At 41.8% G+C, this 25,487-nt stretch overlaps 1 protein-coding gene across 2 annotated transcripts in view; it reads right to left on the bottom strand.

Annotated features, from left to right (window-relative positions):
- znf438 (zinc finger protein 438) overlaps positions 1 to 25,487 on the bottom strand; it is a 47,729-nt gene that overhangs the window by 10,938 nt on the left and 11,304 nt on the right. The window contains exons 2-3 of one of the 2 annotated variants that reach the window (XM_008438427.2): positions 8,563 to 8,660; positions 4,678 to 4,749 (exon numbers count right to left, since the gene is read on the bottom strand). In XM_008438427.2, the coding sequence (XP_008436649.1) occupies positions 4,678 to 4,695 (18 nt within the window). In that variant the 5' untranslated portion in view covers positions 4,696 to 4,749; positions 8,563 to 8,660. The remainder of the gene's footprint in view (positions 1 to 4,677; positions 4,750 to 8,562; positions 8,661 to 25,487) is intronic. The other variant, XM_008438428.2, reaches the window with a different exon arrangement.

Below are 25,487 nucleotides of genomic sequence, written 5' to 3'. Positions count from 1 at the left end.
ATCTATGATGAAAATTACAGGCCTCTATCATCTTTTTAAGTGGGAGAACTTGCACAATTGGTGGCTGACTAAATACTTTTTTGCCCCACTGTATATAGGGCGCACCGAATTATAAGGCGCACTGTCGGCTTTTGAGGAAATTGAAGGTTTTTAGGTGCGCCTTATAGTGCGGAAAATACGGTATTTCATCTCCTTCCCAATGACTACTGGAGACAGGCAATCTCTTATTTCTTTTGCTCAGAAAATAAAACAGTCCCTTTCAGTCACATTTTCAAAATGTTCATAATTCCCCTTGTGAACTTTTTGCCACCCTTCAAAAGACGAAACCAGTTTTTTTTTTACTATGACAATTGATCTCAGAAATGGTCAACCAGCTGCTAACTAGTTGTATACCACCATTGAGCCAATAAGCAGACTTGAGAATAATGAAACTGCCTCTACTTTGTTTAGCAGTTCTAAAATTGATCACACCTCCATAGTGCAGTTGTTTTTGTCAAGAGGCACCTTTGTTAAAGTATGTGGAGGCAGATCAGATCTACTGCTTGCAAGGGCTCTGCATGGTCGGGTTGATTTGCCAAAATAAATTCCGTGTCTCAGTTGTAAGATGAAAATTGCATCATTTTGTTCTTAGCCTCATGTCATCCACCCCTTCTTGTCACAATTCTCCTTGTGAACTTTTTGCCATCCTGTGGATGGAAAAAAATATTGTGTGATTGGTCAGAATTTTGTGGATGTGATTGTTAATGCAGAAGACATTCACAATTACTCAACTTCCAGAAACATATTTTGATGTACTTGATGAACAGAACATCAAGTACTGCTTCAGTTGTTTCACAGATCCCACCTTGATGGTCTGAATACGTCTCAGGCCTGGCATGAAGAGGTGTTTTCTGGAATAACCTTTACCTTCTTCCAGCAGAATCTCAGAAAGTGTGCTGGTGCAGTCGGTGACCGCACTGCTTCAGGCTCCATCAAGTTGTTCACTTCCCTGAACGGATCAATCATCAAGCAGTATTACATTTTAAAAACAGGCAGTCTGGGCACCAGGCAACCATTATGTCCACTCTGTTTAGACTTTGACTGATAATGTGGGTTGCTCTTCTTATTATGTGCTTCCATTAGCCTAATGAGAATTTTAATAAGTTTCTCCATCTTGTGGTTAACCAAAGGAGAGACATGAGGCAAGAGGATTGACAGACAAGAGTTTGCTCTCATTGCTGATATAAAGGTAGTGAAAATATGACCAAGTTCACAATGACACAATAAGAAAGATGTGAGTAGCAGAGAGGAGTGTTTCCTTTTACGTTTGCCCTTGTACCCGGGCCGGGTGGCTGGTTCTTCTCTTCGCTTCCAGACCTCAAAGGTAAATCAACTGACCGCTGTCTGTTTACAACACTTTGAGATGTTTGGAGACGTTCCGAAACCCTGGCCAGCACACATTCCTCAACACAGTTTGACCTCGAAGATCAACAGAGACACATCTGTGTGCTCACCGAATCATATCCAGTCAATTCAATTTACTACCAATTAAGGAATGTACCGTGTGCCAAAAAGACAAGAACTAGGAAATTTTTCTCGAGCTTAATTTAATTGTTTCATAGCAACCTTTTTGATCAAATTAGCCATTTCATTGTACAAGCCTTGACCCGTACAGAAGCTTAAAATATTCCATAGATTTGAGAAGCCTCACCTAATAAAAATAATAACACGGTATGGCTAGGAGAGAATGGCACATAGAGGTCACAGATGCTACTCAATCTGCTGCTCGATTCGAAACGCCAAATGGTCTGTTATGCCCAAGGTCAGAGGTCGGAGCCAGAGAGAGGGTTACTGAAGGAAGAGAGGGGAGAGACCGTGAGGGCTGATCCACAGAGACATATTATCAGGTAAAGGCAGCAGGGTGAGAGGTGAGGATCTGTTGTTTAGGCTGGAAACGGGCCAGGGTTGAGCAGAGGGCAGACCAGGGATCCACCTGGAGCAGAATGGAATGGCATGTCATAAACGGACAAAAACACCAATTTCAACCTGGACCTGGGTCACATGAAGAGTTGGACAAGCCTAGCCTAATGGGCTGATCAGCTAAAACAACGGTCCAATTGTTAGCCGGTAATGCAATTTAGTGCGGCTGAACGAGCCTTTCTGAGACTTTACAGCATGCGGAGGACTCGTTTTGGGTCTATGATGAATTCACTTTCCACTTCGTCTCACTAATACTCAATAATCTGCAGGGTCAAACTATTTACTTCTCCCTCTGTTTATCCTGAAAGCAGCCAGGACCCAAATACGCAACATCAAAAACAGAGTTTAAGCTTAAAGTAATTTCTGTGTTAAACAGTAGAAAACAAATGCCATAGCTTCTTTGCCTTTTTGTGCTGCAGATTTGAAAAGTCTGATTAGAAGTGTTTTGAGGAAAACTAAGCAGAGAGAAAGAACAGTCGTGTAGGGCTTGTTATCTTTCATGTAGGTGAGAGCAAAGCTCATCTGGGACTCCCAGATAGAGCCGGGGGATCGAGGGGGTCTGGAATGAAGTGTATTGGTGTGTATGCAGGAGAAAGAGCTGAAAACCCCAGCAGAAGCCAAGCGCCCCCCAGGTTCTATCCCAGATGAAAGGCCAGGATCTGGGCTAGATAAGAGGGAAGATCATGGGGGAAGTGGAGGGGAGGGTGGTTGGGACCAGCCAGCTGTGAGAAGCCATGTCCAGCGGCCATCTTTTACCACCCTCCTACTCTTCCCTCAAACAAACACCTAAAGACGTAGAAGCAGAATGTCGGATTAGGAAAGAGAGGCCAGATGAGTAAAATGAGGATGAGGATCATCTATTTTAGGGGTTAGGTGTAGGACTAAGATGTGAATTGAGTTTAGGTTAGATTTAGGGTTTTGCATGTAGAGGTAATGGTTAGGTGTAGGGTAAGAGTCAAGCTGTAGAAATAAAAGGAAGTCAATGAAAAGTCCTAGTAAAAACAGAAAAACATACCTGTGTGTGTGTATGTGTGTGTATGTGCATGGGTGGGTTGTTGTGTGTGTGCGCGCGCGTGCGTATGCACTATATTTAGAGGACTAGTTTCACCATTTCCACCAACAAAGGGAGGTCATTTGTTACAGTGTGGACATTTCCCTCACTTTTTTCTCACTTCTAATTCATTCTACTAGTTAGGTTTAGAGATGTGGCGTGAATTAAAGTTTTGGGTAAGGTGTGGGTTAGTAATATATCACTAAATATGGGTAAAAATGGCTGGGCTAGGCATAAATGTAGTTACTAAAATGAATGAAAATTATTACAAAGTCCTCAGATGGATAGAAGTATAAGGAAGGTTGGGTGTGTGTGTTTTGTGTAGCAGTGCAGGGTGTGGATTTAAAAGCGGTCATGGGGAAAATTAAATCAGTGTTTTGCAGAGGTCCTGGTTTCATCACTGGGCCAACTGAATGCGTTAAAAGACAGGCACACACACATCAATGCCAGGCAATTCAGTAACATCCATCTGCTCCGTTTTACCTTTTTCACCCAACAACAAGCAGTGAAAGGTGTTGCAGGAAGGACATTAGCGCACCATATGGTATTTGGAGGAAGAACAAAAAACCCTCATAGCCACAAGCAAGTTTGCATTTTTCTCCTAATCCAGACGTCCATTCATGAGTGCATGTCTAACCCTAACCCAAAAATTGCATTTCACCCTTTTGGTCCCCTTAAACCCCCGACATTCTAGGAGATTATATCAAAAAACATCCTAAAGAGGCAACAAAAACCAGGTACACACGCAAACACGCACTGCTGCATGTCATCTACTGTCACCTGAGCAAATCAATGCAGTGGAGAAATCCATTCCAATTAGAATCCAGCTGCTCCCCCCTGCATGAGGAAGCTGATTAATCGATACAGAAATCCCACAGCTGACCTGCGATTTTTTTATACAGAAACACAAAAATGGGACCGGGCCAGGATACCAAAACGGGGAAATGATTGCACTCGTCTTCACATTTATTGTGACAAGTATTTTTAGGCAGGACAGAAAACTCCATGAGCACACATTTTGAAGTGGACGCTTTAGCACCGATGTCAAATCGGACCTTGCCATTTGCAGGCAGGATGCTATAAACCTCTGACGAATGATGACCTCTGACCCGGCGTCCAACGGGAGGCGTGTTAAGGGCATGTGTCATTCCAGGGGAAGCTGTAAAGTTCCCAATCATCCGAGCGAATGCAGGCAGAGTTGCGTGCGCCAACGTGACATGGCTGCTGGCTCGGAGCAGAGTGGCATTGAACTGGAGCGGAGGTGACAGCGGTGTGTTTGAGTGTGTGTAAGCATGGAGAGGTGTGTGTTCAAGGTCTCAAGTATCAACTTGCCCCAACCCCCTCGACTACCACGCCCTCAGGCAGCCAGGACTGTATTAGCCATTCAGACTTAGCTCGGTGCTAAACCTTTACCTGACCTTTCCCTTGACGGTGACATTTGGACTCCACTGAATAGGTCAAACAGCACTAAAGAGTCGCAGCACAAAATGGAAGAGGGGCGGAATAGGAGAAAGGAATAGGAAATTCCAAGAAGTTAAACTGAGCAGGCATCAGGAAGCGCATATATTTAATTGGTCAGAAAACTGCAACCTGTGCACCTTGAATTCAAACTATCAACCTGAAAAGCGCATCAAGGAGAAGGCCTGTCTGAGAAAAATTAAACTCACTGATGGGCAGGTTGTCATTTAGTCCTTTGTGCAACAGGAAAGATGCAGGATATGACGACAGGTCCATCCCGCCTGATGGCACAGAAACAGAAAATGAACAACAAATGGACTGAGCCCAGATTGGGTAGGATGTCATCTTAAAAGCGGAAGGAGATAATACACAAGACTAAAAAAAGGAGGGAGAATTAGAAAATAAAGCAGGAAGCAAACAAGATTTTGAAGGCAATGGATCACAAAATAATTACCTCAGTTTGAAGGGAATTGTAGGCAGGGGTAAAACCAGACACCAGATAAAAGAGACACGTCTTTTTTTTATATCCAAAAGGCAAACTCAATATTTATGAAATTACAAAATCTTTGATATCAAAAGGTTCTATTGTCAATATCCAGAGCTGAGAAGATATTTGTTCCGTTTTGCCACTTAAAATGCCTTGCAGATCAAACAAACTCTATTCTAAAGGCAGTTCTCAAATGAGTTTTATTTATTAGGAAGAAAAAAGCTATTCAGACTAACCTGATCCAATGTAAACCAGGCTCCAGACCTGAAAGCCTGAGCCTGATTAAAGGTGGACTTGCAGAATCAAGAATCACTTGAATTCTACAATTGTGCTGCAGAGCAGAAACATCTCTTCCATCAATCCTAATGGACAAGAGTTATATCCCCTACTCCAGCGTTTCTCTGTCCGAGTTTCAAACCAAACAGCCAGACAGAGATTTAAAGAGGAGCGGCAAAAGAAAATGAGATAGATTAGCAGAGCTTGCCAACAACCAATGTCTTCCAGAATGTTACTGTGGAGTATCATCTCTGTTGCCTTGATCTTGAGCTGTTGGCATGTCATGACACTCATGGGACTGTCTTCCACCAACAGCGTCTTTGGTAAGAGCCTTTTTCGCATTTTTGCAAGACAGACTGTTACCAGATAGCCTTCCTGCTCACAGCATCACCATTCACAAGGACTCTGAAGAATTTTGGAATGATATGAATTACAACAACATTTAATTTCACTTTGGGATGAATAAAGTAAAGAAATTCAAGCACAGATGAGAAACAGTAACTGGCATCCATCAGCTCAGAAAGGATGGCTTTTGGACTCTAGCGAACTACAGAGAGAACCGTCAGAGTGGCTGATGTGATGTTAAGCTCAAGAGTGTTTTTTTTTTTTTAAAGAATTTTCTCTCCTACACAAACACTGAGGTGGATTTTGCTCCAACTCCAACAGGAACTCTAAGAAAACACCTACACTCCCAGTCCCACCTTAAAGATTTCTCGATGTAATGGAAGAACGTTAATGGCTTCCCCGGAAGGAAGGGAGGAAGAAAGGAAGGAAGCTGCCAAATTGCTAATTTTAGGCACTCTGCGTCTCAGATGAAACGCTGGAAAAGGCAGAGGGGAGGTATGGGGAGGCGGGAAACTTATCCGTCTCTCACTTTCTCGACTGAGCATCATGTCTTTCTAACCATCATTACACCCTTCATCCGGAATGAGGGAGTCTCACAGCTCTTTGATTGTCTGCACAGTTTCTCCCTCTCTTCCTGTTCCCAGCCCTCTCTCCTTCCAGCTTTCTCCCTCTCCATTTTTCCCCCTCAGCTCTTTCATTCTCACCTCCCTCCACGTCTGAAGGTACCTGGGTAAATAAACAGTGTTGTGTGGGATGCTAATTAGAGCTGGTTCAGGGACGTGATGAGCCCTGAGACGGATAAACAGCAAAGTTGGGGAGGAGAAGAGATGAGATAAGAGGGGGTGCAGGTGAGGGGAATGTTGCCCCAAGAGGGCAAGGCAACACAGACGCACACAAAGCAACTGAGCGGTGAAGGACAGGCAAGAGTGGCCCTGGTCTCACCCCAAACTTCAGAACACAGGTAGCACCGTACTGTTATCGAACACTGAGCAGTGTGAAAATGTTCGTAATGACGCCAGCTCTGTCAAGATCAAACGATTATGCAGATGAATCCAACAGTTCTTCTGCTGTTAAGGTGAACCATGGGCATCTAAAAGCAGGTCAATGCAAACCAGCTTGTTCCCAATAAACAGGAAATGACCGCTTCCAGTCGAATTAGGTGCTGGATAAACAGATGAGGCAGAGGAAAGATGGGAACAAACACGTCTGCTCACACTTGCTGGTAACTTTGACAACATTGTGCAAGATAAATATTTAAAGACAGCTTAAGGAACAAATATGTTTGCTTGGTTCTCTAAATGGGTCTTGGAATGGGGGATGTGTTACAAGACACAAAAAATGTGGTTTTCATTTTTAAAATCCTTTTGGTATTTTGTCAGAAGTGAATGGAAACGTTCAATCTTTTCTACCATGAGTGCTGCCTATGAAGCCTACTGCCCAAATGAGTGGACGTATAACAAAACTTTCAGCTAACAGGACTAAGACAACATTGAGTTAATCAAAAGAAGACGAGGGTTTAAAAGTATTTCAGGGTGTATTCACACTAGCCCTGTTAGGTCTGATTTAATGGAACTCCAGTTTGTTCCTCTAGAAAGTTTGTTTGGGGAGGTGTGAATGCATAATTGAACTCTGATGCGGACCAAAAAAAGCAAGCTGTGGTCGGCCTACAAACCTAAGTCTTATTCCGGTTTCAGTGAACTCTGGTGCAGTTTGAATGCATATGTGAACGCAAGTGGACCGGAAACCCTAGAAAAGTAGGAAGTGGACGAAAACGCAGGGCATTCTGGGTAAATGCTACCAAAAACACACACAAGTATAGGCCTAGCGGGAGAAATGCCTTGTGGTTTTTTCCCAAAGATGAAAAATGAAATCCCACAACCACTAAAATTTGACACTACTCCATTTTTGTTTACATTTTGTGAAGAAGGATGTTGCTTTCAGTGTCTTCTTCAGAGGTTGCGTGTTTCCTTTGCGTGAGTTCTTGGTGCAGCACCATCACAGTCAAAGAGGACAACAGGTTGCTAAAAAGGTTTGGTTCATTTGACACAGTGGAATGTGAAAGCGAGACGCACCAGGTGAAACTGGAAGAAATTTTGCAATTTTGGTATCAGTAACAATGTTGTTAACTTTGAACAAATTAAATAGCCTCAAGTTTTTGGCCAACTTTTCTCATTCTTTACTAAATTCTATAATCAAGCATCCTGCTTTGTCATCTTTGGTGAGTCATTTAAACAGTAGCGAATAGAATCTGGAACAAAAGAAGCCAGCTGTGAATAAGAACGACCACTGAAGCTTTTGTTAAATTAAACAGACATGAACACTGCTTAATATGACAGAAACGGTTAGCTTCCATTTTCAAAAAGAAAAAAAAAATAACACTAGCTCTTTAACCAGGAGACAATGGGAACAGATCAAGCAAACAATCTGAATTGTAGCGCAGAGGTCTTCATGATTAAAAGGCATCACAGATTAAGGCCAGATTGGGCATGGCAGGGTTAGGAGACATTTTACTATTACAAGCACTTGCATAAGATTTAATCTCATGTTAAGTCTGATGAAAACACTGATAGAGAGACAAGGGAGCAGTAGGTAGGATGGATCAGTCCCATATTCAAGGCTGAGGAGAAAAAGGAAACTGGGATTGCTGGATAGATGAGCTATTTTTATAATGAGGTCAATGTGAGCTGTGGACTTTATTCTCTTGGGGAACACACAGAAGCTGTGGCGAAGGATGGCTCCTGCTGAGAGGGGCTACCTCTGTCCACAGCAGGAAGATGGCAGAGACAGAATGGGAAGGACTTTTTCTGGATGATGATCTTAATTTCTATTGGGAAAAAAATCTTATGCATGAATTTTGCACAATAGCACATCTAGATCATATGGTCATTGACATGTCACATTTCAGTCTTACAGAAAAACATAGAGGATTCATACAACCAGTATAAGTAAGATGAACAACTCCAAGTATATTAAGCAAAGCATTTACCAGGTGAAAGACTCTTCCTTCCTCAGGTGCTGCCCCTGCCCTCCTCTCTCTGGGTGGCGCCCTGGTAGTGGTCCTGTCCCCCACTCACCACACTCCCCCTGGTAACACACAAAACAAGGTTAGCAAGTTATTAAAAAAATAAATTTAAAAAAATAATAATAATAATAAGTAGCACCAAAGTGAAGCCCTGAAACTGGTGTCAAAATAGTTTTAAACTAAAAGCAAAATTTTCACCTGAATTTGTCACGTAGCACAGTGGGCAAAAACACAGTTGTGAAGTACAGTAGATATACGTCCAATGTATATCTTATTTAGCTAAAACAGGCTACAGTGAAAGCCTAGCTTACAATCACTGTTCGCTTTCGTTTTTAATCAAACTGTTACGTAGAGCTAAAGAAACTAGCTGAGGTTAATTATTTGAAGGGTGAGTATAAGTTCTGGGGCTTTATCCTTGGAAGGTCGCATTAAGAGGCTAATTATGTCAAAGTGATGCAACAAAGGCAGTCTATTTATCTTTAGTTTCTCTGTGAAATTGCCCCATTTTTTTGTTTTTGCACGACAGTTTCTTTTTCTTTTTTTATGGACACAAGAATTGGAGGCAACTGATTAGTTATATTTATAGACCTGACTGGAGTTAGAGGGCTAAATGCATGTTTGAAAATATGATTTCAACCTATGTTTGTGACTTTTTCGTTGTATTTTGATAGGCTAAACTCCAGTTATTTTATCCGTGAAGCATGTATGCATCATGTCACTTTATTTATGAACGTGGACTTTTCTTTTCAAATTGTAAAAAATATCTTAAAGACAGTACTATTTGTGAACATGATGAACAAATCCCAAAATCAGCATCTTGAAAGGAACAACAATTTTCCAATTGTAATTTGTGTTATTTAGATGGAATGGGGACCATCTGAAAGGTTTGAACTTCAGATCCAAGCCTTCCGCTGATCCAACCACATAACGAGTCACATTATTCTGTTGTTGTTTCTTTTGGCTACATTGCTTATAGTAGTCAATTTATTTACCCATGTGTGAGTTTTCATCAATAAATGTTACTTTATGTACATGAACAGAATAACTGACAGTGTTGTATTTACGTAGTCAAAGAAAACAAAAGTGGGCAGGGTTTTTATTTATTGTTTTATGTCTCTTCCATACTAGGTTCTAAAATTAATCTAACCTCAAGTAAACAAAACCACAAACCACAGACTCCTTCATGTAATAACTTATTAAACATATATTTAAACAGGTAAAACCCTTGAATTTTAAAGATGTTCTTCCATTTTTTACAACTCAAGTCGTGATTGCTTAAGAGCCTCATATAGTAGGACAAAAAAAGATTTATAGGCATTAAGCTACCCCATACATTTCAGGAAGTATTTTCAGATTGGGGAGAGGCTCTAAACAGGGATGCACCGATCCACTTTTTTTACTTCCTACACCGATATCTGAGGTTTAGTATCGACCAATACCGATCTGATGCAAAAAAACATTGCTGGATCAACTTAAAATGTTTCTTTTTTTTAAAAACACAGAGAAAAATGTAATGAATTACAAATTAACTTGACAACTCTGCACCAGTACAGCACACTTAAATACACCAATAGCTTCACAAGTTTGGTCAAACATATAAAAACAACAACTTTAACCAATTCAGTCATTGCAGTTAGGAGTAGAACAGAAAATGGAAAATAAATGATAAAAAAAAAAAACTGAAATTGACAAAAACACCAGTTTGACTATCTCGGTAAAACATTGTAAAATAAACTGCAATAAACCTTTCAAATCACCGATAGCCGATCTAGAATTTTTTTCAATATCGGGACCGATACAGGCATAAATATCGGTTGCATCTCGAGCTCTAATCTGACCTGGGCTCTTTGAAGGCATGGTGTATTGACCCTGAGAATACAACAGACAGCAGCTCTGTGGTTTTACACACTAGCTCAGCTCTGCGTGGCCCGTTTTGAGAATGCAAACACTCAGAGATGCACAGAACAAACTCTCCGTTGCAGCCCCTTACTCGCTCTAAATGCCTGTCGCCTTGGCCCTCCATTAAGCTGAGTGAGAGCTCGTTTAGCCAACAGCGTCTCTGCAGTTGGGGACGCATGCTGCCCACTCAGTCACATTCAGCTGTATTAAATAAATAAGGAGCGCTCTTCTGTGTAAATTATTCATTTAACACGCCTTATCCTCTTCCAACAACCTTGTTAGAGCAACTCAGGAGTGGAGGAGGAAGAGGGGGGAGCAGAGACGAAGAGGCAGACACCGCGGCTCATGCGCGACTCAGCAGAACCTGTAGTGCATCCCTAAGCCCTGTTGGCGTTCAGTTGTGTGCGTGCGCGCGTGTGTGTGCGTGTGTGTGTGGGGAGGGGGCTAATTCGCCCTGACACCTCCTTTGTTTCTGGCGGAAAAGAGCTGCGTACACACAGCTGTATATTTGTTCACATGCACACATTCAAATACACACAAAAATTGTACAAACCTAAAGAGAAAGAGCACAGGAAAGGAATTTTAGTGCATATTCATAGAACTATCATTCTAGTTGTCTGGATGAATTATTGAGAAATAGAAGCTCAGGCCATGTGATGCACGACTGTGACGGGGTGTTTTCTTTTTATCCAGATCCACAAATTCAAATGAGAAAACACAGCAAGTCATCCACTTTAAACATGCTGATAATAACGAGACATGATGGGAACAAATGGGGAAAAAACGCTCAACTCCTGCTTAACAAATATTAGTCTCCTAGTTAAATGCAGAACAGGGCACAGCAGTTTATGCCAGATCCGTCTCATGGCATAGCTAAAAAGAAGAAAGATGCATTTTTACACATACTTAAGGAGTACAAAAAGTCTTATTCCAGCATAATTATCATAGTGTGCATTCACACATCCCACCTAAACTGCCCTCAAAAAAAGCTTAACTTATAATACCCCTTGACACTGAAGAAAGATGAAAAAAAAGACTTCAAAGTAGAATAAGAAAAAGTCTGCTTGTATATGCCAGCATTAAAAGTAAACATAATCTTTCATACTTTAACTTTGAGGCCATACAGTTTTGCTGTGAATCCCAAGCTAATCCTAACTGTTGATTTCAGTAGGAAGAACAGAGACGACTCCAGAAAGAGTCCGACTGCAGGGACCAGTGGTGAGCAGGTTGTTATGTCAATCCTGACAGGATTCATTACCAGTTTCTACTGCCTGAATTGGAGTTAACAGGCCCAGGCAGAGGCCAGCCAGGCCCTGAGTGGTACAACAGGATGTGTGTGTGTGTGTGTGCGTGTGAGGGCACGCATGTGCTAAAGGTTAGTCAGCAGACACTTTCTACAAAAAAAAGAAATCACACACAACAGATACTGTAGGTTACAGGGGCACTGGTACCCAACTGACAATGACATTTGCTGCTTATTTTGGTTGGTGACTGTAATAACATATCTGAGAGCTAATCAGTAGCTGTTATTCAATTACAAATATGTGTAAATCTTTGTCAATATGCCACTAATGTCAAAAAAACACAATCTTGCAATTGCCGTGTTTCCATTAAATAAGAAATGCAATTAAAATTACATGTGAATAAGTTTGAATAAGTTAAGCGATAAGTTAAGAAAAAACTAGAGGTGTGCCGATCGATCGGTCACCGATCATAATAAGGCCGATTTTTGTGAAAAAGTGCATGATCTGTGAACGGCGATCATTGGCTCTTGTTGCCGATACCGATCACCTGCATCTCATTTCACAGCCTGCCTGTGCAGCTGGTCTCCTCTTTCCTTCACACTGCGCAAACACGCAGCAACAAATCCTAAGCAATGTGGAACTATAACGCACTGAGTGAATGGGGACGTTTGCGTGTTGCGGCGGAAAATTGAAGCACGTCAAAATGCATCAACACAATGAAGCTAATACAACATAAAAACCATGCCATACTTGACGGAGTTTGGCTACATCGAGGCTCACTGCAATAAAAAAGACATACGGAGGATCAGATAGCAGGTAAAGCAGCGTACAGCTACAAACACTCACCCGGATTAGCATGACGGTCAGAAAGCTAAACAAATAACCCGCAAAATTATTTAAGTCTTCGAGCTGCGATGTAAGACGCTGGTTCTGTTCTCGCTGTTGAACCGCTGCTAAGTGCTACAGGTAGTAATATTTGATAGGCGGAGCGCCGCTTCTGCTCCACTTGGTAGTGACTCTCACACCGAACCTTCGCTTAAAGCTGCAGCATCTAACTTCAAAAAATTAATTTTACATACGTATTAAAACTTTCGCTGTCCCAACATGAGACAGATAATCTCTAAAAAAAATAATCGATCTCCTCCCTGCTCTGCATAATTACTCCGCTCAGTCAGAAACAGCCACTCAGAACTAGCAGTAATCAGCTAGCCGCCATGCTATCAGGAAGTTTTCATTCAGTAACTCAGGATTGTTTACTGTAATGGAACCCGCATTTGTCTTTGAATGCTAAGTTTTATACTTGAATTTTTTTGGCAATGTTGAGAGGTTTTATTTTGGCTCTTTGCATTATTTAGCCTCTTCAGAGCCTTCATATGTTATCAGTCTGTTAAAGATAGTATTATTGATAGCAGAACAATTTGCACAATGCCTGTGTTGTTTAGTTTCTTCTTGGAAAAAGTTATTAAAAACAAGTTTTTGTCTAAATTAAGGTGAATTCATGGTTCCTTTTCCACATAATGTAACCGGTAGCGTTTATGATAAAAAAAAAAAAAATGTAATCGGTATCGGCAGGAAAAAATCTGATCGGCACATCTTTAGAAAAAACACATCACATCATCATTCTCCAACCACTTCTTGATGTCTTCATTGTCTTTACCACCAGTTGTAACATCCGATGACTCGTGATGAAAAAAAGTGTTTGCATCGCTGTTTTGCAAAATACGCTAATTTTAACGTGCCGCAAAATATTTTATAGAAGAACATGAGGCTTTTTTTTCTTCAATATTGCTGTATCTCCATTTTCATAATTCTAATTTGCGCAATTTTAAGGTTAATGGAAACGCAGTGATGTTATGAAATATATATACAGATGCAGCGATTCCTGCAGGTGTTTTCACACCAGTAGACTAGGTTTGATTGGGAACCAAAATTGCAACATTTGCTATATAGCTGGTGTGTTTCACTTCCACATTGTACTTTGTCAAATGAAGTAAATTCTTTGAGCAACCTGTTCCCCTCCTCGTCCGTGGGGGCGCTGCACCAAAAACCACTAGTTTCTACTGGAGGAAATCAGGAAGAAGACATGAGAGCAACTTCCGTATTTGAAAAATACAACCAAAAATGGAGTAGTGTCACACACTTATGTTTTAGTTGTATTTACCCAGAATGGCCTGTGTTGTAGTCCATTTGGCATTCACATTTGAATTCAATCTGCACCAGAGTTCACTTCAACCAAATGGTGACGGGGGATTTTAGGCGGACCAGAGTTCGCTTTTTTTTAGCAAGTGTCAACAAATCTTCAGCTCGCATTAAAAGTTCAGTTACACATCAGCACCTTTCAAACAAACTGGACTTTCTAGGGAAATTAAAGAGTTTGATTAAACTGAACCAAAATAGAGCTGGTATGCATGCACTCCCATATTAGGCATTAGCAAAACTTCCACAGTAAACATCGATTCATTTTATGGAGAATGTAGATCTCTAAACTTTGAGCTCTCCAATAGGTTACCAACATTTCCAAATGTACCATAACTTCAAACAGAGGTTGACTGCTCAAAAAGATAAAACAAGGGCAACTTTGCTGGAATACATTCATCCTTCCTATTATTTGCTGAAAAAGTCAGCTCCATGTTAGTTTGCTGCCTTGCGTGAAAACAACAAATAGCCATCTTGTGCCAGTAAAAGGTAAAACAACTAAAACTACAAAAAGATGAAATGGTGCAAAAAGCACAAGAAGTAAGGTTATTGCACTGAGCTACTGGTTGTGTGATGCCAGTATCTCCGTCCTAACCGTGTTGAACTATTGTCCTATAAACATACAACTGAAAGGTGCAGAGAAAAAATGTGGTTCAGGTCGGTTGTATGAGCCGCTTTTGCAATTAAAATTGACAAGATAGCATTACGACTCATGCCGTACCACTCTGGGGAAACAAGGCATTTGTGTGGTCTGCGTCTTGTCCAACATGCATCATGCTACTGTGACATCTGTAGACCCCACACATTGAGAATTGCACCATACGACCATCTGGATTTATATATACCAGAATTGTGACACCTGCCCTCCTACCCCCATTAAAAATTAACCAAGAGCTACTAATGTTGTCTGTTGCACATATGAAGCATCCTTCCATGTCTGGAGACCTTCAGCGAGTGTTTTAACTGACTTTTGGATGCTCTGGTAACTGTCTGTAACACATCCCTCGGCTCATGTTGCCCTTTTGACGTTGGTTCCAGACCTGCCAGTAAATCACATTGTTTACATACCCATCTCTGGTCAACCAATCTACAAATTTATACCCAAATCTGACTAGAGCTCCTGGGTGTGTGACTTTTCTGTTAGTCAGCATGGACCACATGAAGTTGATTTTGTCAACACTCAGACTTTTGTTTGATGAAGTATTAGTTTTACCTAAAACTATCATACTGAGTGTCTCTGCAGGTTTTGAAGGTGTCTCCTACCCTGCCACTAGTTCTCCCCTTTGCAGTTAGTCACAACCTAGAGATGTTGGTGATTACACATGATTAAGGCTTTCCACTTCAAAAAGACCTAATGTTGACACAAGGTCTGACATGGCGGTATAAAGAACAGTCAGAGGTCTGGTTATGGATTTGAGTGTTTGTCTTGGTAAAAGAACAAATATCAATGTAGGTTTCAAAGACATTCAAAATGTCATTACATAAATGTTTCCCTTTTCAAACTGAGCAAAATTAACTGATGAATGCAGCTCATTATCTGATGTTTGAACTGTATTTAAAAGCTTTGTTAGCATAGCTAAACTCTATAATTAATACAGTTTTTAACTCTTCTTTCTGTATATTTTTGTTTTTTGAACAAATGTCAACCCATCTTAAGTCCCATTTGGGGTTTACGGACTTCAACCTCACCGTTTCAAGTCAGTTCTGCCATCGGTAGAAGTGCAGGTAGTGCCAAGTCTTTGACATTACCTTATAAACAGGCTGATTTTCCATATTTCTTTTATTTCTTGGCAGCCTGTGAGGGACTAAAGTATGAGGTGTTCCACAGTTGCAGCACTGCAGCCTAAATTAGCCTAGACCACATGAAAAGCACTCGTCTCTATTCCAGGCCAGGGCAGGAAAATTACAGCCCTGCTCACTCTACTCCAGTATTAAACCTCAATTAGTGCACAAGCACACAAATGATGTCATCATTGAGGGACCCAAAGGCCCTGGAAATTCAGGGTGCTGCTTTTTCTACACAAGAAAGTGAAAGTTGAGCACTCTTTGAACTTTTAGGTTCCTTCTCTATGCAGTCAGAAACCTGAAGCCCAGTTTGGCTAAGTTTACCTGGAATTTTAATTCAGACTCTTGATGGGTGTTTTTCCCCCCTAAAAGATGAGAGGTCAGTGAGGAAGGACAAGAAAAACTTTGATGTGACCTCTGGTGACCTTGCAGGAGACAGAGGAGGGGGGAGGACAAGGAGCAGGAGGGTGGCAGACCCAGAGGGAGACCTTTTGCTGCCCTAACCTGACCTCTGCCAGCCACCTTTGTCACGAGGTATAATATAGAGGAAATTTCACTTGTTGAAGTGAAAACTAAACAAGGTTGGAAGTATTGCACAACTCTTTCTAAGCTATTAATAGCACAGTTTTATCATTTATAAAATAGGAAAGTCCCTGTGGGGAGTCATCTCTGAACTCAACAGGTCAACCAAGAGAGCTTCCTTTGACAGCACAACAGAACAATGTGATAATTTTACTAAAGAACACATTTAAGTAGAAAGAAATTATTTAACTTTGACTGAAGTTTGATTTCTGTTCAGTTCCATCAACATTCACCCCTAAAATGCAGTGAAAAAACAATCTGTGTATCTCAGACTGTCCAAGGTTCTTATCCGGTCAACAACCATAAAGCTAAACACCTACACTAAAGTGTATACATTCCAACAGAGCAGCGGGGCTTCTCCACCATTATGTTAGAAAAACATCCAACGTCCAGAAAAACTACAAATTAGCAAATATTTTTATTACATGCGTTTACATCATATGAGCAAAGAAAATGACGCTTCATGCCAGCTACTGCTTCACTGTGACTACAAGCTGCTCTAACCTTAAATGTCAGAAGAACTCTTCACTTAAGCTTGGACAACATGATTACTTTCCGGTCTAGACCTACAAAATGTCTTCCTTTACAAACACATGTAAACTAAAGTTAAAGTGAGCTGTCTAAAGTCAAGGTCCAAAACTTAATTTTAATCTTGTTTTTTTTTTCATTATTAATTTTCAGGATTTTACGTTTGACTGACATTTTCAGACATAAATGAAACAGAATCTAAACATGAAGCTACTATGTAAAATATAAACATTTTAATCTGAAGAAAATTACTCCAACATAGTGGAATTAATATGACATTTTTGCTTTAAAAAAGTAACGTGTCAGGAGTACAAAGTAGCACACCTTTCATAAATACAGCTAAGAAGAGTACAATTCAAGAGGTTTTTGCCAGAACTGACAACAGGACTGAAAAGCTGAGCGTGTAATTTCATTCATTTTGTTGAGCTGTAGTGGGTTTATTGCTTTGGCAAGCTATTTTAAGAAAACCAAAAGAAATGATTGCAAGATGAAACTAACCTGTGTTCTTATGAAAGGAATTCTTGCTAGATTTGTCTAAGAAAGTTGGACAGGCACAGCTTGGATGATTTTGTAGTTGTAGGTACCCCCTTGGCTACAGGGTCACTGTTCAAGTTGTACAAGGAGAGGAACGACTTCAATGCAGCCCAGCATGGGAACGCTCGCAGGCCCCACCTTGTACTTTTTCTTCTCTTTGTAACAGAGACGGCCGTTCCCCACACAGAGTGAACAACCAACCAGGGAAAGAGTGAATAATACATTGCTGCTTCCAGCAACTTCCCACTAGTTGTTCAAGTGAGCCGCCTGAGGAGCATAGGTCCTCCTCAGTCTACCTTTACCTGGAGAAATAGATCGCTCTTGCATCTTCAAAGCAAAGTCAATCACGCCATGGGTTGTTAGTACCACCCAGTGGGTTTACAAAACGGCGCCTCCACTCAACACAGGTGAAGGGAAAAAAAGGAATGGGGCCCAGATTTCTCAGAAAGTGGAACAGATTCTTTCTTTTATTTTTTTTTCAAGAGCCGAGCTCCAACAAAAACTTTGAGCAGGGGTGGAGGCGGTGACGGGGGTGATTGAGATCAAAAGCCTGTGAGTTCCTGGCGAGCGGACCCAATCAGCCGAGAGGGCCAAGGAGAGGAGTAAGAGACAAGCACTTCCCTTTTAAATTGATCCCACTGAGACCCTCAAGGTTCCCCTCGCAGGACTCGCAGAAAAGCGATAAAGATCTAACCCCACGGATCTGACGAGGTGTTGGGGAGGGGAGACGGAGGAGAAGAAAGATAAATCTGAGGGAAGAGAAGGAGAAAGGAAAGGAATGGTGGGGGGGGAGGAGAACAGAAAGGTGGGCTCGTTCTCTGAGGGTACATCCAGGCAGCCGATGTGTGCCAGCAGAGTCGGACTCACGCAAGAAGGAACGGGCGCTCCGCTATCAAAGCTATATTACGCATCCGATGAGCTCCTCATTCAATCAAATGCAAGTGGATCTTTATATCCGAACCAGGTCCTGGCTGCTGAAACACAGGATCATTTCAAACTGGCCAGAGATCTGACTCTGGATGAGGCTGGTGTTCTTATCCACATCAAGCTGGGGGGCCTCAAGGGAACAAATGCTATCAGGGCAACCAGAGACCCCTCATCTTGGCAACGCACAGTAAATCTGCCTGGTTGCCAGAACAAAAAAAAACAAGGTGGTGTGATAAAAATACATGCATTTCATTTCTCTCCATTATTATCCAGAAGCAAAGATACATGTTGGAGATTACTTCCTGCAGACAGGGGAATCTAAATCTGCACATTAAAAAGAGGATTCAGAAGATTAAGTTGAGTTCCGACTATAAAATGAAGATGAGACACCTTAAGCTAATGTCACAAAGAAATAGCAGTAATAGTTTGTTAATCACTAAATAAATATCCACTCCTTATATGAAATAATGGAAAAAAAAATATTATCAAAATTTGTTACGGTATTATTACCTTTTTCCAGTAGTACCTACTCAGCCTGACTCAACTTCTCCATTGTAAAGGAGAACACATAGTACCAGCCCTCATTTAGCACCTACTTCACCGGGGTTCCAAGCATGCCAAGTTGGGCTGAAAAGTTGATGCCATAAGATTGTTGTTCACTGGATGTCTAGGGGTGGAGTCACCAGTTAACTCACAGGAGTGACTATGTTGATGGCTCCTTTCATTTACCAGTGAATACCATAACAATGTCGTGAGAAGCTTTAAATGCTGTTAAGCAATTACTGGGTCATCAAGGACCACAAGGGTGTGGTCCACACAGTGTGTCCACCACAGTGTTACAAACTTCCATGATGTAGGATGGTGAGTGTTTGGAGACTTTAAGCATCTATCTGGAGAGACTTCTTTGAACAGACAAGGCAACCAACGGGATAGCATTAGGAGAAACTATAAGATTGGATAGGGACTCTATGAATTTTCTAATTATTTGGTTAGTTGGCTCCGTTTGAGTATCCCTAAAACTAGGAATGCAAGTTATCAATTAACTATTTGCATTCCTACCCAAAACTCTGGCTGTTGTAGAGTGTTTCCAGTCTGGTGTGGGCTGTAGTAGGGATGGATTATAAGGGCTTTAAATTTTCTTCACAATTTTTGTGACATTTACTGCCACAACAATTTCTTAAGCAGTGCAATTTTACAGTTAAACAGCGATTGATGCTTACATTTAATCATACCTTTTAAATGTTTAGTATCATTTATTGATGTTATGCAACCAAAAGTGGATATAAGGAAGACTGTAGATGTTAGCTTCTATCACAGTGCTAAGACTTTTTCCAGTAGGTGTGCATATTAATGTATATTTGGCATTTAATCTATTAAAATTGGCAGTTATAAGCGTTTTTAGAGAGGGTCTCAAGTATTAGATGATTTGAGCGATTTAGCAGCTGTGGTACATAATCCCTGCAAATACTGGAGGTTCACTGCATGATTGGCAAGCAATGATTTAATGCATTGCAGATGAAATGTTATACTCACCACAACATTGCATCCAACAGTCCATTATATATGATACTGTATTGAAGACTGAGATTAACATATTGTGCTGCTCTAACCTTAATGAAAACATGGGATAAATGAAATGAGAATCAATATTTTATTGCAATGTATCAGTAATGTGTGCATGCATGTATTTGATTCCCCAACAAGAACTTCCAGCACGAGCTGGATAACTCAGAGACAGAAGGAAACCTCTCAGGTGTATTAAAAATGGCCGTACTTCAACAAAGGCTGATGTGGCTCGATTTAAGATTACTCAGCATATGACATTAATATTCAGGCGTTCTCTCCTGGGAGGTAATCATAGCGACGCTTTGAGTTACACACAGAGGAGTTAAACACTGAGGTCTTACCTCTACATATTAAAGCATGAACAGCTGGGAAATCAGGGATTGTTTGTTGTTAAAAGTCATCAACAACATCCTAAAGCTTGAAGGAGAGTTCAGCCATCTAAAGATGATCTGAGCATCTCACAGTGAAAGAGAGCATCAAAACTAGGGTACTGAAACTGGTGAGGTAGTCGGAAGACTTCCGAAGTTCGCTGCACTACCTTCTGCTTTAAGCAGCGCTATTAACACTTCTACCTTCAGATGTGGTCGCACACAGTTGATCTTGTTCATTCCAGGCATGCTGAGCTTGTTAGCAAGCGCTACAGCATGAGGCAGGTTGGAGGCGAAATCAGGCCAACCTGCTGCGATGAAAAACAGCCGACGTTCACTGAAACTCGCACACTGGAAAATAATAAAAGTAGCCGAATCACCAGATTTGTCCAGCAGCTTCCTGATCTGAGTGACTGATCACAAGCGAACTTGATGATCAACACTGCATTTCCGAGCCACGTCACTGCAGTACGCTACACCTAACCAGCTCCTCTGTGATGGATCGCCTGAGCTGAGCATGAATCACTTAGAGCCTCATAAATAAGCAAATATCTAATAATATTATTAAACTAGCCCTGAGGCTTGACGCTAACCCCTCATCCATGCGCGCCCCTTTCCCTCCCTTTGACAAATGCCTTGAAATTGAGCAACAATCCAGCATCAGAATTTTCGACAGTTTTTATAGCCACCTCTCCAGACAGATCCATTTATTTAATTAGCAGAATAAGAACTGGCAGGAGAAGCAAAACCGGAGTTGCGCTGCCACAGGTAACCTTTCTGGAGGGACGCAGCGTAGCGAATTGATTGCTGAGAGAGCAGACTCATCATGAGGGCTAATTTTGAGAAGCAGAACAAAGTGTTGCTCAGGCAAAAAGAAAAAAAAAAGCAACCTCTATTTATAACAGAAAGAAACAGGAGAAAGGGATTAGGCTGTCAGTGGAATGAAGAGCAGAGAGAAAGAATCAATTTCAGGGTTTAAAAAGCTGACAAACACAGTTCACTTTTTCTTTCTCCTCTTTCCTCTCTGGCTCAGAGTTCACCTTGCGATGAAGCAGCCCGCTGCTTTTAAGATACAAATGGGAGATTTTCACTGAACTCCCTTGACTCAGCTACTTTATAATCTGCTTAAACCCACACATGGCGGGTTGAATCACTTGTTGATATTTCTCTCAGGTTAGAGAATAACCTGAACGTTCGTCCTAATGTCTAACACATAACTTATGTCAAACCCGATGTGTTGGATTTGTTTTTACAGCTTAAGTGGCTTCAAGAGTTAAACTGTGAAGGAGAAACAGATAATCCCAGCTAGCTTGAATTTACAACCACAATGAGCGTCTTTGGCAGGAGACAGTTTGCCTCCAAATGTGATTTAGCTCAATGGCGAATATGGTCATGAGCTCGAATTTGAACTGAAATGCTGCCGAAAACATCACCGATAGTTTGGAGAATGAATCTAGATCTACTCAGATTTTGAAGCAGATTTTTTCCTCTAGGTGATTTTTTTCCTATTCTTTCCAAGTTCAAAGCAACTGGTGGAATCCAGGCTGTAAATGTGCCACCCATCAGTGTTAACCTATCATAGTGTGACATCATCACTGCTGGTGGATCATGAGCATCTCTCCCTTGGGGAACCAACTGAGGAAGGAAGCTTGTGAAGTGGGCACAAACCAACCTGTTCACCCCTCAACCCTCATATCTTAGGACAGGAACCACAGAGGAAGTGGTGCAAGTTGAATCGAACAGGAATGGATGCAGTGGGTGGTTGGATGGAGTCATGAGGGTGGAGGTGCTGGTGCTTTCCATACGCCGAGGAGCTAAGCTGGCTGTAGGAGGGATTTATTAGTCATAAGAGAGGCTTCTGCCTTGCAATGTCACTCACAGAAGATGCTGCCAAGACGTTTTACATTAGCAGTACAAAATATTCCATTAATACAACGAGGCAGACAGAAATGCTGGACGCTTCAGTCCAATCCGCTTAGAGGATATCTGGGAGTATAAGAGGAGGAAGCGTAATGTGCTAATTTGTCTTGTCTGCGGCGCGCTCTGACAGCCCCATTGATGCCGACGGCCCCGTAACACGAGGTTAGTGGGCGTTTGGCCTCCCCTCCAGTCGTTTGTGAGCTGCAGAGCCTGGAAATGATTAGGCCTGGGAGGGCAATTAGCATGATCATCGCCGGGCTAAATATAGTCCGCGTGGGTCCCGGCTCTGCTCCGGGGTCACATCCACAATCCAGCCTTCCACACAGATATAGCAGCGCAACCTGGGTCCCTGCCTGCTTTACGAGCGCCGTGGACCCTGCGCTGACTCAGCCCGGAGAACATAACTCAGCTGTCGATCAGATGTCAGAGAGGTGGGGATGTACGTGACTGAGTAGGAGACACGTTCGCCAGGAAGATGGAGACGCTATGCTTTTTCACAACCCAACCTTCAGCTCGAATCACAAGAAAACACAATCCTAAGTGAACCATGGTTGGGAAAATATGCTTTCCCACAGTCTTACAACAACTAAATGGAATGCAACGCAGGAATACTTTCCCATCGCACGGCTCCGTGCTCCTCCGTACACTTTTCTCCCAACACCCCCTCCCCCCCGTGAGTAAAGAGGGGGGAAAAAATGAAGATTTTATCCTTAAAAACGGCGATTCGCCCACTCATTCACCTGGGACGGGTCTTGGATGGAGGAGGCGAGCTGAAAGGTTATAGGAGCCTGGGAATGTTTAACATCAAGAAAGCAATCAGAATGTTGCTGGCGCTCTGGGAATTACACAGGAAACATGGAGAGTAACCCTTTCCAGAATGAGAGGGGAACAAAGAGGATGTGATTTGGCTAATGTGATGACGTTGTACTGTAACCTAAAATGCAGTGTTTAAGACGGGATTTTTACACTGCTAATTTCAGATGGTCACAAAAGAAAATCTTCTCTTCAAGTAGACGTCAAAATCTATAAAAAGCCAACAGTTCAAGCGTTATAGTGGGAAAAGGTCAGTGAACACTAACCTGACTCTGACCTTTTTGCTGACTTGATGCATCTTTTAACACTAAATATCTCAAAACAAAAAGAAAATTACATCATCGTTCACAGCTTCTTCTGTTTTCTGATCTACCAAGTAGATATTCTACCTGAGGAATCCAGCTCAATGGGAGAAATCCCAGACAGAGAACTTTAAAGGAAGATGGGAATTGAGCAGAATTATGTAGGAAGGTAATGGCCAGGCTAAAGGTATGCCAATCAAAACATGCCCATTTGTTGACATTGGCATCCTTGGACAAAGCACAGCTGGCATCAGACAAAACTTCATCAAAAGTTGAGCTTAGCATTGGAAAGTGTAGAATAAATTACTCTTCTGTAAAAGGCCTGTCCCTCCAATGCCTCATCAAGTCTCCAGTGTCTCCTCTGATGGCTGATGATGAGCACTAGTGCAGTGTTGGATTATCTATATATCTCATGTTTACATTCGTGCCCTGAGTTTTAATGACTTATCGCATTAACAAATGTATACGCGTGTGATTTTTATTGCATTTCTTATTTAATTGAAACGCCTCAATTGGAAAATTGTTTCTTTGACTTTAGCAGAATACAAAGTTTTGTGCTTATTTGTAATGGAAACACAGCTTGTAATGCTGCCCTGCTCATTATCACAGATATCCTGTGTGAAGTCTCAGCACACATCACTAAAAGTAAAGGACGTGAATGGTTTAATTTGCCTCTCTCGTGAATAGGGGTTGGGGGGGATTTTTACTTTGCCTATTTGAAAGCATAGCCAACTTTGTGTCCTCCTCTAAGCAAAGATTTGAATCTTAATTGCTTCCTTAATTAGTTGAAGATGTCCTGCCCTAGCAGAAATCCCTGTGTTCTGCTGAGGGGGCTCCACACAAACGCTTACATCCTTACCTCGATTTCTAAAAGCGGCAGTTCCTTACCTGTGGCGCAGATTTTAAAGTCCGTCTTTGCCGACTTGAAAAGACTTTTGAAGGTAGGATCTTTTCTCCCTCTCTCTCTCTTCACCTTCCCACATCAAATGTCAGCAAATTCCAAAGAACTCCGGCCTCCTAATTCTCCTGACTGGGTAAAACAAAAGCAGATCTCTTCCTACACCTTCTATCCCTCCCCCCCTTCCACTACGGAGTTTATATCACACGGACACATTCTACAGATTTATGTTTATCGTTTTCCAATGAAAGAAGGACAGCCAGTGCAACATCCTGTACGCTCCACTCACTGTGTAATAAATATGGCTCCCTCGCTTCGGGTGCCTCAACTTGGTGGGATCGATGGGGGCATTTAGCTAATCACAGAGGAAAGCCACAGCAGAAGGAATGAGAAAGGATTGTCATAAGCAGTAGGCGTTGAGCGAGCCTGCCGGACAATGCTGCTTTCTTTTTTGCTCGCGAGGCCTTGTCCAACGCCCCAACGCAAGTTACACCGCCCATCAAAGTGGATTGAGCTTTTGCTCTCGCTCCGTCGTGATTACACGCCACCTACGGCGGTTGGTATCTTCAACAGGCAGCGTAAATCTTGAGGAATTGTAGGCGTTTTGGCAAGCATGCTGGCTCGAGAACAGCAGGCTGAGAAAAAAAAAAAAGGAAAGGAAAGAGAAGGAAAGGTACGGTCCAGATGAAGCAGCTGCTTACCATTACTCTACACCAACCCGCCCCCCCAGAGCGAGCAGGAAATAGGCAATCATTTAGTACTGACAGGTACATGCTGAACTATTGCAATCTGTGCTCTGAAACCAACCAAATAATGGATTACAATTGTGTAGTATCAGTCTTAGATCTCTCAAAAAGCTGTGCCAAGGTTTCATACCGGTCAGAGTGAGAATGTTTTTCTTTATCTCTGTAAATATGTAGATATAGCCACGGATTGATAACATTAAGTGCACATAAAGAAACGACTTCCTCAAAAGATGCAAGAGACTTTTCAGGTCATGAGAAGCAATGAAACAATGACCTGCAAGAGACAGCCCTCTGCCGTCTCTTGAGGACGACAGAGGGCTTAGGGGGTCAAACTGGGTCTCCGGTGTGCAGACTGCATCATGCAGCACCAGGTCCCTCAGAAAAAGACTCATTCTCTTTCAGTTCACCGTTTCATTCCATGTTCTTTACAACTCGGGGTCAATAGAAAGGTCCTGACGTGGAATGGGGGATTCAAGTCAACTAAACATAATTAGGTGACTGATTCACCCTGATAGGTAGTCAAAACTATGATCTGAAAATGGTTTTAGTGTGCAAAAAAGGGCAGTGGATGGACAGATGGA

The sequence above is a fragment of the Poecilia reticulata genome, linkage group LG20 (genome assembly GCF_000633615.1).
Source record: "Poecilia reticulata strain Guanapo linkage group LG20, Guppy_female_1.0+MT, whole genome shotgun sequence".
Taxonomy (NCBI): domain Eukaryota; kingdom Metazoa; phylum Chordata; class Actinopteri; order Cyprinodontiformes; family Poeciliidae; genus Poecilia; species Poecilia reticulata.
This window is presented reverse-complemented; position numbering and strand designations above follow the sequence as displayed.